The 16,851-nt window shown below is 40.6% G+C and overlaps 1 protein-coding gene across 1 annotated transcript in view; it reads right to left on the bottom strand.

Moving 5' to 3' along the window:
* Positions 1 to 1,265: 1,265 nt before the first annotated feature.
* LOC106962391 (protein FAM53B-like) overlaps positions 1,266 to 16,851 on the bottom strand; it is a 31,943-nt gene continuing 16,357 nt past the window's right edge. The window contains exons 2-5 of the mRNA XM_015056797.1: positions 16,501 to 16,762; positions 14,567 to 14,621; positions 10,681 to 11,504; positions 1,266 to 2,477 (exon numbers count right to left, since the gene is read on the bottom strand). Of these exons, the coding sequence (XP_014912283.1) occupies positions 2,121 to 2,477; positions 10,681 to 11,504; positions 14,567 to 14,621; positions 16,501 to 16,581 (1,317 nt within the window). The 5' untranslated portion in view covers positions 16,582 to 16,762 and the 3' untranslated portion in view covers positions 1,266 to 2,120. The remainder of the gene's footprint in view (positions 2,478 to 10,680; positions 11,505 to 14,566; positions 14,622 to 16,500; positions 16,763 to 16,851) is intronic.

The following is a 16,851-nucleotide window of genomic DNA, read 5'->3' as shown; positions in this document are numbered from 1 at the left end:
CTGGAGCATGTTTTTCCTCTGCAATTTGTTTATCTGCTGTGTGCCAACCCATACAGTGCCTTACCTCCTTTAACTTTTGCCATCCAATTTAAACCGTTAACTGAAGATACTCACTTGTTGGAAATTTGTAGAGCACTATTGTAGTCATCTTTTGCTACAATTACAGCTGAAAAGCCTTGCCAGAAATTCACAATTAGACCTACTTAGACTAGGCCTTTCTGATATATTGGATGTTACTTTCTCTGTAGCATCTTTGGCTGTATGTTTGGGGCTGTTGTAATGCTAGAAGGCGAATCTCTGTGCCAGTCTCAAGCTTTTTGAGGCGTCTCAGCTCCACTCTATCCATTTTTCCATTAGCTCTGATCAGCCTTTCTTGCCTCTGTCGAAGAAAAAGTATTCCCACAGCAATATGCTGCCCCCACCATGCGTCACTATGGGGATGATGTGTACAGGATGAATTATTAGTTTCCTGCATTCAAACAAAAACTAATACTTTTCATCTGCCCAGAGCATCTTCTATGTGGTTTATTGCAGTTTTTAATAAAACCTATGACTATCGTCTTCTCTCTACTCAACAATGCCAGATCTGAGATGTGGATTTCTCCAGCTACCCCACAGTTGCTGTGGGTCTCTTGGCTGCTTCTCTGATAAATGGTTTTGCCTGGAGTGTCATAGGGAAGCAGAAGATTCAGATCAAACTTTTTTTTTTTTTTTTTTTGGATCCTGAATATTTTTTTTTTTACTTTATCTTGCTTAAAATTATTCCTCGGACCTGTCTGGTATTTTCCTTCGTCTTTACGCTGTTGTCGGTTCACAAACATCCTCTAACAAACCTCTGGGATCTTCACAGAACAGCTGCATGTAAGGTAACTGATTTTAATTAGGGCCACCACAGTGAAGGCTGCTGAAATGCAGGCTACAAGTTTTCTATTTTTATTTTTTAAAAATCTGAGTGTAATGTGGTCAATAATATACAATCACAGTAAGCTATGGTAAAACTTCTGGTCACCACGATAAATTTTGGAAAAACTGCAAGAAAAGAACTATAAATGAAACTTTACCGGTAAATAAAAATCTGAAAATACTGCAGAAGATTGAAAAGAGAGTATTAAAAAAACAAAACAGAAGTAGTTCAGAAACATGATGCAGGAAGTGACTGTGGGGGAAAGGGTGCAGCTTCTAAAGAGCACCTGGAAACTGCTCATTTCAACTTTGATCTAGAAATCTGCCTTGTGCAGAAATGAAAGAAGCAAATAAACCAGACATATTTGTGCAGGTTGTGAATTTATTTCCATTCAGTTAGAAGAAAGGCCTTGAAATCTTTGCTCCTTCGCAAACAGCATATAAAAAAAATCCCCTCCCCCTCCAAAAAAAAAAAAGTAGAAAAATACACACTGTTGTTTGAACCCAAAAAGAGATTCAGTGTTTAATTCAAATATACACTTTGCATATAAACGTCAGAGACAGTGGCTTTAGGGTGAGGCTTCTCTCCTTGAAAAGAACTACAAGAACAAGCATTCAAAAGAAGGCACTTTTTGATTTTCTTTTTTTTTCCTTTTTCAACTCTTCATAAAGCTTATGGAGCCTACATTCAAACTTAAAAGATTTATGTGTGCGCTCAATAGACAAAGGAGAAAAACAAGACTGAATGTCTGAGAGAAGACCTCTTTGTCTTCCGTTTCATCCCCAACTTTCAGATTACTCTGAAAATAGCAAATCTGAGCTGAATACATGTGAGCTCAGCTACTACTACAGTACTAAAAAAAAAAAAAACACTAAAGTGAGCTGACTTTGGAAAGATTATCAGGTTGGAAAGAGATTGAGGGTTAGGAGATGGTTTTTAAGACACAAACCCCCAATTTTCCACTCCTGAGGTAAGTCAAATCACCAACTCATAAGAAATAAAAAAATTAAAAAAAAAATCCTCAAAAGGTGCTGCTTTTTTGGTTAAAGCAGAAAGAATGTTCAAGGCATACGTGAAATTCAGAAGCTAACCTTCAACAACATACTTAATATTTCATTATGGATCACTTTCTGAGTCCTTTCACCATCTTATCCCTTTCATGGCGTTTCATTAGTCACCTCTCGGTACATTAAATGTGACCTTATACAGTGGATGTTCAGTTTCTCTCAATCTGCTCAAGGTCCAGCTCCCCGCCGAGCTGGAAAATGTCCCTCTGTTTCCCGCAGTCACCCTTCCAGAGGGTGCGTTTACTGTCCACAGTGCAGCACGCAGGGGAACCGGGCCGCGAGTCCACGCTGCAAGCGGAATCGCTGTCCAGCTCCCCGTAGGACGAGTCCTCTTCCTCGTCGTCCGCCGCCGTGTCCGTCCGCGACTCCAGCCCCCGCTCGGACACAGCAGCGAAGTCCGCCACCGACCGGCCAGCGGGATCGAACGAGCGCCCGCCCGGGCTGGACTCGAAGCCGTCCGAGGACGAGAATCCGGGCCAGCTGAGGCTTTGGAAGGTCTGAAGCTTCTGGATGGGAGAAAGAACGGAGAAAGAAATGCTTAACACCACTTCAGTGAAACTATAAAAGTTAAAGAGTTCTGACAGTTCTCAATTTAAACCCAAGTTTGTTTTCCCCAGGAACATATGAGTAGATTGGGTTTTTGTTTGGGCAGCCAAAAAGCTGGCTATGCCTTTCATCAACAGCATGTGTACATGTAAACACAAGCGCACACAGAAGCCACTGGGGGTACATGCGCATGATTCCGACCGATCTGGGTCGATAGTGGAAAAAAAATAAAATAAAATAAAATAAAATAAAAAGAATCAACGGGATGAGCTGCAAACCACAGAAAGTATCTTCCGTCCAAGTGCGGTCTGGGCTGATTCATGGCTAGAGACTCACCAAGTATGGTAAAAGTCATTCCTTATTTAGGTCGCTGAGAGTTTCAGATGGAACGCATGCAAGCGAAACACCGCATCCCCGCTTCCAAAACGTGACGTTGAAAGAGGCTCAAAGTTATCTGCTTCCTCTCTGCAGCGAACAAAGGCAGAGGTGCAGAGCGGCGCAGGGGTTAATGATCACCAGAATGCCCTCAGGCAGCAGATGTTCAAGGCATGGAGGTGAATAGAGATGAGGTTTGCTCCACAAAGCCTAATCTCACACGACAGACACCTGTAGCGTTTGTCTAAAGCGTGCTGAAAAGTAGATTTAGAAGCCACGAGCTGGAAATCTGTGTGTTTTTGTGACGTAGCCCGATCTGCAAAGAAAAAATAAATAAATAAAAAATCTAAGGCAGTACGTTTTGCTGTCTGGGCTTAAAGTTAAAGGATTAGCATGCTTCATCTGACAACAGGTGATCATGTTAAAGTGGGAGGCATTTCTGCTGTAGTAGAAAAGGGGATTTCTAAGCTTTGGAACTCTGCGTTTAACCCCCTCAGTATTACCCCACTACTAATTATCGCAGCAGAGGGAGAGACGAGGGCAAAGAAAAGGAGGGGGGGGGGACGGATGGCTTCTGCACAATATGCTTTCAATAAAATCTACTAAGGCAGACCGTGCTTTGAGTGGGTGTGGTGGTGGGTAGGAGCAGCAAAGCTATATTACTTCTGTATACCAAGCTTTCAGATCTACACATGTAGAATAAGATGCCCCACTAAGTTTTGCAGAATTGCTTTAATTCAGAAGAAAAACAGCCTGCTCAAAGCGTGTCGTGTTTGCGAGTGCACTTGATGTTAAGGTCAGAAACTGAAGACATTATCATTCAGGATTTTCAGGCAGAGAGCATCATTTATGGTTCCAGCAACGATGAAATGTATCACGACTGCATGAAAGACACAGAGATTATTTTAAGGCAGACTTTGGATATTCCGCGGATGAAGATTTGGCGAAGACTGCAACTGCTGTGATTTATAACTTATACAAATAAACCGAAGGCGCATGCCTTAACAATCGAATTGTACACATAAAATTTAGTTGTTTCTGGTCTCCACTTCTGTTGCTACAGAGCAGATGCCTGCTGCAGGTAGGGTGTGAAAACAGCTTTGGGTTAGCAGGTACATCAGAAGCAGGATGGGGACTAACACGGCGGCTTAATGTGTTTCTTCCATTGCCAACTTTTCTTTCTGAAAACTCACACAGCCAGGCATAGCAGAGGTTAAAACCGTTTTCTTCAGCAGGTGCTTTTTAGTCAACAGTTCAGACTCATTTTCTTTCTAATAATTCAAGGAGAAAAACAGAGATAAGAGATTTTAGGTGCATTGCAGGCTAAAATTCACGAAAACGATTCATGATGTGCTCAAGTTCATGTAGAGACTATGAACGTAGCACTGTGTGTTTTGTCGCTAAATTCTGAAAGTGCGTGATTTGAATTTGAGCAATTTCAGACAGCCGACCTGTTTGAACTGAACGCAAAACAAGTTTGGTTAAGGATGAAGTTGCACAACACCGTCAACTGAATAGCTGCTACAGAACTCGGGAATTCCTCCAGAGAACAGAAAAAGGAAAACACCGTTTGCATAGCATACTCTGGTACGGAGGGTGACGGGGTTTGTTATTAGTCTCACATTTGAGCAAAATGCAGTGTCAACATATCCTTAGAGATGTTGACAACAGTGTTAAATAAAGTCACAAAACACAACATTTTGCTCTAATGGCACTCTTAACTTGATATGCTTCTGCTTTACAACGGTGTTTACAGAGAAGGAAGGAACAGACAATTCAGACACCTGCTACTCCGAGGGCCTTTGGCGTTTCTGTTAATTTTAGCAACAACAGCGGTCTTCGCTTCTCTTGCGAGGAGAAATGCAGGCAGCTATGTGTGGCCCAGTCTGCATTTTTCCTGCCACAGCAAACTAAATCCTAAAAACAATAAACTCGACACACAAACGGTGCTTTTTTTTAATGTATATGTATAAACGATAAACACCAATCAGGCATTTCTTTTTTTCAAAGCAGGAGCCATTGGAGCACAGCCTTTAAATGAAAACATGCAATCTACAACACAGGATGGAAAGGCAGCTGCAGATTCACCCGCCAAGACGTTAGGCAAATTTCCTCCTGATAATTTGGGCAAACAACAGCACTGCAAGTGAAAGGGGAAAAGTCCTGCACTGTAACTGAGAAGAGTCACGCAGATTATGAATAGAAATACTCCAAATTACCTTACATTAAAATTGGAAGGACCTTTCTTTAAAAATTCACGCCGTCGTACATTTAGTTCTGAGGTGACACTAGATAAGACTCACAAGCTCTGACTGCCTCAGAGCGACTCAAGTTACTATTTGAGCATCACAGCTGAATATGGCTATTAGATGATCAAATACCAGATAAATACAGGGTCAGTTCTGCTGATACCAGTACTTTATTTTTTAATTTTAAGTTGGATGCCTCATCAAAATGTTGACCTCTATGTGTTTTGTGATTTTTCCTTTCTTCCAAAAACTAAGACAAGTTTATATTTGTCTGCAAAATATAACACGATGAAAAAAAAAAATTTAAAAAGCAAATTTGTGTATTTTTCCTAAATAAATAAAGTGGGGAAAAAATTATAATCTGAAAGGAAATCAAAACAAATTGTCGTTGTGGTAGATTTAAGAAACTGTAACGCAATAATAAAGTATAATTTCAAAAAGGAATCTAAAGCTAAAGCATCAATCTGATACTGACAAGGTGTCATTATCAATATTATGGATTGATCCACCCACCCCTACATAGAGATGCGCATAAACACATTTATGGCAAGTTGAAACGTGCTATTTTTGAATGTACGGACACACAGAGAGACACCCGACTAGGAGTTCCCACAAGCCTGCAGGGCTTGTAACTCAACATTGATCACCATGTCTGCAATCCCAGAAATGGAACGAGATACAGGGAGAGGAGGGGGCAGAAGAGAGAACTTGGACCAGCAGGAAGATATAAATAGACAGGAAAGAGGAGTTGTTCCTCTATCTCCTGGAATAATATTTTCTTTCTTAGTCTGCCAGTTCTTTTTTGTTTGTTTTTTTCCCTCTGAGCTCATACAAATCTGCGCACACATGAACAAACATTGAATTTGCCCATCATGCCACCTAAACCGCTGACGCAGCACCACCAAAAGATTCCCTGTCATTGTTCGTCAGGGTTTCCAATAACCCAACTCAAGTTATCAAGTGATGAGACAGACACTGGAAAAGCCATTTCCTAAAAAGCAGAGTGTACGCTGCCTCAACAATCGCTCCGCAAGTTACCTACTAGCAAGAGATAACATTTCACCCTCCTGACTGCTGGCGATGCCCGCCGTTCTGTGGAAAAAACAGAGGCGTGCCAAGGTGGAAGGGCAACCAGGGATAAAAGAGGCAGTTGAGTTGACTGAGGGGTGAACTGAAACACATTGCTTGCTAGAAGGATATTCAAGGAATCCTGGTGGTGGCAACATGCAAATCCCTACAGTGTTCGGGTTATAGCCAATTAGCATGACATGCATCCCCAGAATTCACACCCTCCTTCATTGACGTGGTCCGGGGGAATCTGGAGGCCAAATTACACCATGTTCCACCGACAAAACACACAGGAGACTCATCCTGCCGCAATTCTTCTCCCTAGTGAGACACAAACACACCTTCAAAAGGAACAGCTCCATTTCTAACCCTTCCAGTATAATGTTTTCTGTTTGTCAATCATGATCAACGTTTGCTTTTTCCTCCCTTTTCTTTTCGTTACTCATCTGCGCACACACACACACACACAACTCTACAAACATAAAAGGTGTGAGAGGAAGCAGAGATTTATAACGACAGCCCGAGGCAAAGTCGCAGGGCACCGTGACAGTTTGGTTGTATGCCACACACCCACTTTTTAAGAAAACATGGAAAGATGAAGACCTGAGGAACGGGAATAAATAGATATAAAATATGTCTTGCGCTTTCATTTTAAAATGGACCAGGAAGTTCTAGGCAACGTATTGTGCAACAGCTAGGTATGAATTGGTGAACAGCATCAAGACGCGCTGAGGTTTCGGATAATTATGGTCTCAAAAATAAATGTTAGAAGTGTGCAATGTATTGAAATGCGGTCAGAGTGTGAATGTGTTTGATCTTGAAATCAAGAAAAAAATTTTTACAACCTTATTATATATCAAGCTCAGTGCATGCAAATTCTGCGTTTTGACACTTTAGATCTTAACCACATTTGATATGCATTTTTTAATAGCTGAGCTACGAAGGCTAACAAAGATCAGTGGGAACATTATGTGGAATAAAAAGCAAGAAAAGAGTCCAAATATGTTTGTCATTCAAAATCTACAAAACATTCACCAGTAATATCATAACAACATTATTTTGATATAATGGAAAGTATATGATATTATACATTGGAAAAAAAATCACTATAAAGTATATAGGGCCTAAAACTGAGATGATAAACTTTAAGACTTTTTAAGATCCAGCAGAAATCGTCCTGTTGTGCAGGTTGGTCGAGTTTTGCTCATACTAATCAAAATAAAGAATTTCAACTGTTTGCAAATTTCACAAGTCAATGTGTGAAAACTATACATACCACTCTACTTAAAAAAAAAGAAGAGTGGCAAGTTATGAGAAAGCACTTTTGAATAAAAGCGGTAAGATCGTGTTAAACACGTTTCTTATATTTGCAGCTATGGGTTTGTAGCGCTTTATGCAGCTTAGCTCACAAAAAAATATTGTCTCCTGTGCTGACTTACTAAGACCCAACTGGGCCACAGCACTGTACGAAAAACAAACCCAAACGTTGTCTTCGCAGGACGAGCATAAAGAAGCACTCCATATTTCTTACTACGATTATTTTCAACATGCTCGCAGCTTGCAAAGAAAGGGAAGTTATGGTAATTCTTTAAAAAAAATTACAATATTTTCAAGTTCTGAGTTTGACATGCCGGAGCCTGGTAGCAGAAGTGCTAGATTATCCAGAAGGTGTGGTCGGCATGCACTAGTTCGATTTGGTCATAACATCATTTGTAGCAGATCTGAGCTTGCCAGATCATCACACCCTCATTGTTCTGGCGCTGCTTCCAGTTACTGCAGCCCTCTTAGGAGCGTTGGTGCAAAGTGCATTGGCTGCCACCAAACTGCTGCAAGGACCAATGTAAGATCGTTACGCTAATGAATAAAGTACCAAATACCAGCGTCACATAGAGAGCGGCATGCACCAAGCTCCACATGGAGCAGGAGATGTGCTTGAGAGATACGGACTCACCTCCATGTTGTGTATATAGGCGGTTTGAAAGGAGGCCAAAAAAGTAGCAAGCTTTCCAACTTGAAGAAGTTTTATCGTTTAGTAAGCAAGAAATCCAATTTAATTCAGAAGTCAAATAAAAAAATTAAAAAAAGACATCGTAGCTTTAATAGCACTGGTGAAGAGCAAGAGATTCAAAGAGAGATTGCCATCACGCACATGCAGCTATGCATGTGGGCAAGGGATGCGCACGGATAGCGAAGCCTTGAAATGGCCCATCAAACCTGCACAGCCTCTCCTGCTTCAACAATGCTGGCTTCAGTTGTGCAAATAGATAAAGGTAATCTGGCAAATCTGCCAGACCTTCAGAACACACAGTTCCTTAACAATCACCTGGAATCAGCGAAGGTATTGAAAGAGATAAAGCTGACTCCAGGAGTGCGCGTACACTTTTAATGTGTATATAGATGTGTCATCAGTGTTCTTGTCTTCCCCCCCCCCTCCCCCCTTTTTAGCAGCTGGCACGGCTGGAGGAAACATGCCTGCTAGGCTCCATTACCAAGGCCGAGCTGATCCAGCCCTGGCTGAGTCCTAAGGGTGACTGGCTGGGAACACGGCAGCTTGTAGAACAAAAGAAAAACAAAAAGGAAGGGAGAGTAGATGGATAAAATGATGATGGGTTCTAATCAGGGGGACAGGAAAATGACAAATTCCCCTGACAAGAAATGTTACGGAAGTACATTTCAGAGGATCGTAAAGTTGTGCTCAGGAAAAAAAAGAAAGAAAAAAAAAGTTAAAATAGACATGGTTTAAAATCCGATAGCCCAAAGCCATTCTGGCATTCATGCTGCCGATTGAGTCCAGAATTTCGGCATTTCATTGAAAACTATAAACGGAATGAGAAAGGACAAGCTCTGTAAAAACCATCAGGGCGAGATTTAAAACGGTGCATGTGATTAAACAGCTTGTGTCGTTCTATTTCGGGTTTGGGTTTGTCCAGGGGTCGTTTATAATGTTCCAGCGCTTCCTCTGACCTTACAAAAAGAACAAACAAACTCTCGACATGGGAAAGGCAAGATGGAGATTAGCACATCCAAATATCCTAAAAATTAATCACCCATTGTTTCTTTCACTGCTTTGACAGTAGAGAAAATACACTTAGTTTACCATAACAAGTTCCTCCGTGGGATGGATTATTTTCCGATCGTGTTAATAAAAAAATACAGTGCACAACTCGGATGTGCGTGGGTGCAACTCATAAAATCTGAATATCATTTAAGAGGTAATTTATTTTCAGTTTCTAAAAAGGATGCAACACTGCATAAGCTCACTGGTTAAGAAGTTGGTTTTTAAGAGAATGGTAATGGAAAGTTAAGTGGAAGGAAAACATAGTAGAGAAAGGTGCACAGCAACAGGAATAACTGCAGCCTTTAGAGGATTGAGAAGGAAAATGCATTCAAGGGTTTAGGGGAGACTTACAAAGAAATCTTATGGATTATGGCTGAAGTCAGTCTAATGACTAAACACAGTAGTGACATAGTCATTAGACGATGACATGGTCTAGTACAGTCACAACCTTCCTGAACCAACATGGTGATCAGAAGAATTTAACCCAGGTTAAAGAGGAGAAAGACTGGATTATTGCTTCATGCTCCAAAGCTCTCTTTATTTTAAAGTTTCTATGGTATTATTTTAGTGATCTATAAATCATATCTATAAATGAACAATAATTTGACTCGTGTGCGAATAAATCTCACAAATGCTCACTCAGTAGAGCTCAACTCTGACAACTCTCACTCAGCCTGCGCTCTGTTTCTGTTCGCTCAGTCTCTGCGCTCGCCACTTTAGTTGTATGTAAATGAACCACCAGCCAATCACAGGCGAGTCTTTTTCAACCAGGTGGCACAAAAAGGATGCCATACATTTAATGCATTCTGCAGAAAGAGTGTAGAGGGCTAAACGGTGGGTTGTTATGATGATTTGGGGAGCCGTTGTAATCTGCTGGTGTTGATCTGCAGTATTTTCTGAAGTCCAAGTTTTACACAGATGCTGATGTAACGTTTTAACTGAGTTACAATAAAACTAAATATGATAAAAGTTAAACTTTTGGAACTAAATTCATAATTAATACAATTATCATAGTTAATATAATTTGTTTAGCTCTGATTGAACATGAGAAACTCCACTCCATGAACTGAAGGAAAACTTCATTTAGAAAACATCTTTCAGGACGATTTAATCCAGCATAATCACACTAAGACAATATTCTCTAATTATGATTGAGGATCACCTCAAGATACCTTTGGTAAAAAATAAAAAATAAATAAAAAAATAATACACATGTATAAGAAGGTATTTGTGTAAATATTTCACCCAGAAGTTGGCAGAATTTAATAAAGTGCTTTTTACAGAATAACTTGTTGACATAAACTGAAAGTGGTTTAAGTTCAATCCCGTGAAAAAAGGGAGAGCACTTATACGGTTTCAAATGAATGTGTGCTTGTGTGTTCTTGTCAGTGACTGTCATCATTTCCAACTAACCTGAGTCATCTTTGCCAAATCCAGGGAGGGACGCTGCTCCTGGGCATCCTCTGGCCTCCTGCGCTTCATAGCAATCTTTTTGTCGTTCAGCACACAGGGCTGGGACCTGCTCCGAGACAAACTCCCCTTGCCGGCGCCTCTCCTTCCGAGCTCCGGGGTCGAGTCTGGAGAGCTGGTCTCGGACGCCTCCTCCCCCTGGAGCTCTCTCAGACTGATCTGCTCTTGGGAAAGGGACAGAGGCCGGAGGAAGACCTGACTGTGGGAGTGGTGTGAGAAGACAGAGCTGGGGGAAACTGAAGAGGCGGTGAACTGAAGGTGGAGAGGCAGTTGCTGGTTGAAGAGTGGCGGGTCCCGGGCGCCGTCTGACGGGGCGCTCAAGCATGAGGGCAAACTAAAGCTGGAGCTGCGCTGCATGGGGGGGAAGTGGCCCGCTCCGCCTCGGACGCTCCCCCCGCTGTGGTACCTACGTTTCTCCACCGACGTCCACACTCGGGAGCCCTGAGGTCTCCAAGATGAGCGGAACCCACTGAACTCGTCTGAGAAGGACAGGGAGCGGCATTGCCGCTTGCTCGGGGGAGCCGCGGGAGCTTGGGTGGCGGGTGTGAAATGTGTCTGGGCGGGCGTCGCGTGGGTGCCGATCGTGCCGGTGTTACCCAGAGTGAGATCTCTTATCAGACTGGTGATAGCTGTGGTGCTTCCCGGCTCTTTGGCCCAGTGCAGGCCTCCGGGTTCAGGCACCACGTCCCACAGGCTCTCCAAACTGGAATCTGTAGCTTTCTGCTGGATGGCGCAGCTTCGTCCCAGGTCCAACCACCTGTCTGCCTCTGAAATTAATAAAAAGATTTTAAAAACAGGCTCAGACTGACATAAACGGAGATGTGAAACCATTAAAGCTAAGAAAAATATATCACATTTATAAGAGTATTGTGGCCTTCAGCTTATATCCACAAGTACTACCAAAGTGTTGAAAGCTTTCTAGAGATATTAGGAGATGTTATTCTCTACGGCAAGCTTCAAAGAAAACACACAGCTAAGAAGAAAATCCAAAAGAAGCTTTGACTTGTACTAAACAACAGGCCAAAACTCCTTTGTGTGAAAATGCTGATTCATAAATGAATGACCCAAACAGCTCAACCCAATGTTGCTCATGTGTGATGTCGATAAAACCTTAAAAATGGATAATGTTGACTGTAAGAAATGCGTGACTCAGAGTAGAACATGAGTGACTGACTTAATATTTACTTCTATAACTGATACAGCATCAAGTTACAAGTCAAGTTTCTAAGACAGCATCTGTTCCCATAAAAACTAAAAAAATATATATGAATAAATGCAATTAAACATTTTTGATAAACTAAACCAATAAAAAAAACCCACAATGAATACTGCCTGACTTATTACATTTAAAGAATGCCTTATCAATATTGTGATTTTAGGTTCAAAATATTGACTTTGTTTGTGGAATCTTTGTGTCGGTCTATTACAGATGTGTCCTGGGTTAAAGGTTATGGCTGAAAAAGGAATTTGATAAATCTATTATTGCCAGTAGGTTACACAATATATATATTCATTCATGTACAGCTACATTTACTTGAAAGTACAGACATGGGTGCACAAAATGGTGCTTTGAAACCGATTCCCACACACACATAATTTTAAAAAAGGCGAGTGTGCTTCGCAATAAGTTGAGATGACACTATCTGGACTTTGAGCTTCTACACACATGCAGATGCGACGCTTTGAGTGGTCAGTATGACTAGAAAGGCGCCACATGAAATCAGTTCATTTACCATCTATCTTCCACCAAACAGAACTTAACATCACACATTAATGGGAAGAACAATGCCAAGGGAACCAATCAGGCAACAATGGCACAAATACACAAATTCATTTTTTTCTTGAAAATAGCGTTTTAAAGACTTTAAAGCTCACATCAGCACAGAAGTTTTTGTTTTAAGTTTTGGCTACTTCTGCGATTAACTTAACACCCCCCGGTTTATCACATAATATCTAATAAAACACATTCAAGTTAAGAGTTTTGTGGCGTGACTAGCTTTGAAAAAGAATTTAAGGACTATGACTAACTCTTCCAAGGCACCGTAAAACCTAGCATTTATTGACCAGAGCTTCAAGATTAGTAGGAAGTTTAAAAAGGTGGTCGTTTTAAAGAGGAATTTGCCAAAGAAGTGCTCATTAAAGCACAAAGTTAGGTAACCAACAGTATGACTAAGAGAGATCACAGTGTGTTTGTGTTGGATTATTTTCCACAAGAGCAGATAGAACACAAGCAGAAAAACCACAGATGAAAGTCTCGTCTATTCATTTGGTTATTACAGACATTTTTTTGTTTTTTTTTGTTTTCCTCAAACCAGAGGAGGCAGGACGATTAGCTTTTTTGTTTTGCTTTTTAGGAAATTCTGAGAAAGTCAGCATCCCTGAATGTTTTAAATTCTTACCAGCTCAAATGCAAATTCTTATGTAAGAGGAGATGAACCGAAAGAGCTACGCAGACGTATGCTTTGAAAAACGGTAGGATTTGGCAGGTATCTCACCATCATCATGGAGGTCTGCCACACAGCTGCATGAGATAATAAGCAGACAGTAAAGTGCCACAGTTGCTTAAGCGACTAAGCCAAATGAATCAACTGAGGCTTCTGGTAAAGACATCCTCTGGCAGTCTAAATCCTGTCATCTTGGAAAGCCTTCTCACGGTTCGGGAAAGCTTCATCACTGGTTGAAACAACCGTTTTGGGCGGACTAAGAACGTAAGCGGGCATCAGAGACGACCTCAATGCCGTAGTGCTGGAAAATAACACAAAGATACATTTGTGTTTGTTCCAGAAGAGCAGGACTAATAGTAGAAAACGTAGAGCGCGCTAATGCGTGTGACATCAACGCATTTTTGCTAAGAAGAAAAAGGGGTCAAAGTGGAAACTTGTATTTACAGTGAGGTGTCTTTTAACAGAGAGAGTAATTACTGCAGCTCCAACAGAGCCTGGGAGAAATTGTTGACATAGGCGACAATGTATTCAATTACAGTTCACTCCCATGAGAATGCTGTGCAACGTTGTATGGAGGCAGGTGCACCCTTATCATGAAAAGGGGATGACGGACAGATGGAGAAAGGGAGAAGTGAGAGACTAAGCTTAACAACAAGACAGTTGAAGTCAGGGTCACTGAACTTGATGGTTTGACTAATCAAGGAATTAGAGGCAATGCATTAGACCAATGCTTTGGGGCCAGGTTAGTACATAAGAAGTCTTCTAAGTGCCTCTATTTTGTCAAAATTCTTAAAGCAGGATTGCAACGTGACTTGGAATTTTTTAGTTTGTGGCGTTATCCCATAGAAAAAGAAGAGGAAAAATACTCTAAGCCACTGGTACTAATTGGTGGGTAGAAGAATTTAATTATGCATTTAATTTTTACTCAAAAGCTGATATTTCCAGTTGTGCAGTTAAAACAACTGAGAGAAAACTAAGAGAGGGCCTGACGTCCGAGTGGAAAAGCCAGAGTTTGGTCCTAACCTCAAAATTTTATATGGCCTCGCATATAAAAACCTGCTGACAGCCATTACAATTTTTTCCTCACACTTCTGATGATCTAAATATAATTTAATCTCTCAACTTTGACGTTTCCAAGTTCCAACTTTGGCAGTAAGTGGATCACTTCCAGTATGTACTGAGAATTTTCCAAATGTCCCTCGCTTACAGCTTGGCTGTTGGCCCCTATTATAGGAGTCAGTTCATTTATATTTGAATTGCAAATAATTAAAATAGAAAGCCAAGCAACCTTACTGGTAATTGTGTCACAGTTTGTCATTAAACAATTATGTTTTGAGCGTATATTTGTATTTAAAACAAGGAGGGATAAAGTAAGACCAACTCACCCACGGTTCCACAGGAGAAGAGGGTGGTCCCTCTGCTCATGATGTGGAGATCACTCTGTAGAGAACAAGCAAACAGTCAGTAAAATACAAAACAAACTGCAATGCAGGAAAGAAAATTCCTGCAAAATTGCCCGTCAGGCAAAGAAAAACACTGACATAAACTCCACTCATTTACTAGCAATAAAAAATATACCCTGCACATATTTGACATTCTTCTTATGAAAACATCAAGATACCTGAAGTTGTTTTATTTTCTGAAAAATGTATTGTTTTAGTGCATAGGTCTTGTTCCGGTCAATGTTTCATATTTTATTTTATTTACAGAGTACAGAGAGATACTTTGAAGCATTCAGGACAACTACTCAGAGTCAAGCAGAAATGAGACGGGGAAGTAGCACATCCTTGGGCGACTTATTTTTGAACCTCTGGAACATTTAGCAACTTGAAGAGCCAGACATTTCACTAAAGGAAGAGGGAAACCAGAACCAAAGACAAAAGGCGACATTTCATCAAGACAGCTGAAATGATGCAAACGCTGCAAATGAACACTACTTTACAATAAGTTTTAATAAGGAATAAGATTCAGACTGTCAAGGACTTATCAATAAATAAATAAATGACTTTTCATTTTTCTGAGGTGTAAAAATGACTTAACATGATATGCTATTTACAAAATGGGAATGACAGAAGAACCTGAAAAAAAAAAAAAGTTATTCCACTAATCTTGTTCATACATTCAGCGCTCTAAACGAAAAGTGGAAAAAACTCCAAACCAAGCTGGACATGGACCCACAGCACATTATCTAAGAATTCACTTCACTTCTTCACTGTGAAGACCAGACGGAGGTGGATTTTACGAAGGATAAAACACCATGTCACAATGTGGTCCTTTGCTTTCACTCACCTTGGCAACGTTTCCACAACAAAATAATAATAAAAACATTTTCTAAGATACAACCAAACAAATCTAAAACAAGCAAATCTGTTGCCAATGATGAAAAAATGGCAGCAAAACACTTTGCAACCTAAACTAAATGGGTTTATTTTCTTAGATTTTTAGATTTACATATTTATGTTGCAGCAGTGATCTGCAGCAGTGATCTGCAGCAGGACAGCCCAGCGACGCCTTTTATTACGCCCTCAGGGATGGATGTCATAACCAAGGAATCCAGAAGTAATTTAAAATAATTTTTGTGTTAAACACCTACTTGAGTAGTTGGAGTACATCTTGTAAACCATTTTATTTTCGTTGATTAAAGCTAGTCTCTTGTTCCTTAAGAAAAATGCAAAGTAATTAAAAAAAAGGAAACACACCCACATATTTATATCCACACGCCCATGCACAAATAATCCAAATGGATGAAAGTCATACAAACACAGGTTTCTATGGCAGCACTCTATGGCCTGTCTACTCTGATGCTAGATGCAGTCTTGATTCAATAAAGTCAACCATGCAATTAGGACACCATCTTAAGACATCTCTTTTCAGAGCAAAACTACCCCGGGCAATGCAGCCTTCTGTGTACGGTATGCCTGAAATGCCAAGACAGGATACAAGACAGGTTACGTTTAAAAACACTAAAATAAAAAGTATCCTCTTGTTGACTTTCAGAACCATAAATCAAACATGAAATGGTTGCACATCAACAAACAGAAGCACACTTCATTTCAAACCAATACTTTGTATGTTGGCATATTTAAGATTGTGTGATAAATTGTGCAGAAAATTTCTTGACACGGACAAGACCTGGCATGGGTCATCTTGTGAGGAGGCACACTTTGAACTAAAACAGCTCTGCACATTTTACATTTACTTCTGTATTACTTCATCCAGTCTGTAATACTCACTTGGATTGTGCAAATATTGTATAACATGTGATTGCCTCCACAATGACTTCTATACTAAATGAACCTGAAGGTAAAGTTTCTCTCACCAGCTGTCTGTCGGGGCTCTTGAACGTTACATCATTAACACCCTTCTTCTTTTCCAGTGTTTTTGAGAAAATGATCACCATGGTAGCACGCAGCTTTGCTCCGGGGTGTACAGGTGCAGAAACAAGCCACGGCCGGCCATCTTTATACAAGGGCAGAATGCAGACAGTGCATTTGGGTGAAGCGGACCAGCAGTTTGTGACCTCCCATCTGAAGAGAGCAGTGCTGACGAAGCCGGTCGAGGTAGGACAGTACAGCTGATACCTGCACCAAAACAGGAGATTTAAAAGAAGAAAAACATTAATACCAAGCAAAAAAAAAAAAAAAAAAAAAAAAAAAAAGATGGACATTTT

Source organism: Poecilia latipinna, unplaced genomic scaffold (genome assembly GCF_001443285.1).
Source record: "Poecilia latipinna isolate Pla-1442-1.1 unplaced genomic scaffold, P_latipinna-1.0 Scaffold1407, whole genome shotgun sequence".
Lineage (NCBI taxonomy): Eukaryota > Metazoa > Chordata > Actinopteri > Cyprinodontiformes > Poeciliidae > Poecilia > Poecilia latipinna.
This window is presented reverse-complemented; position numbering and strand designations above follow the sequence as displayed.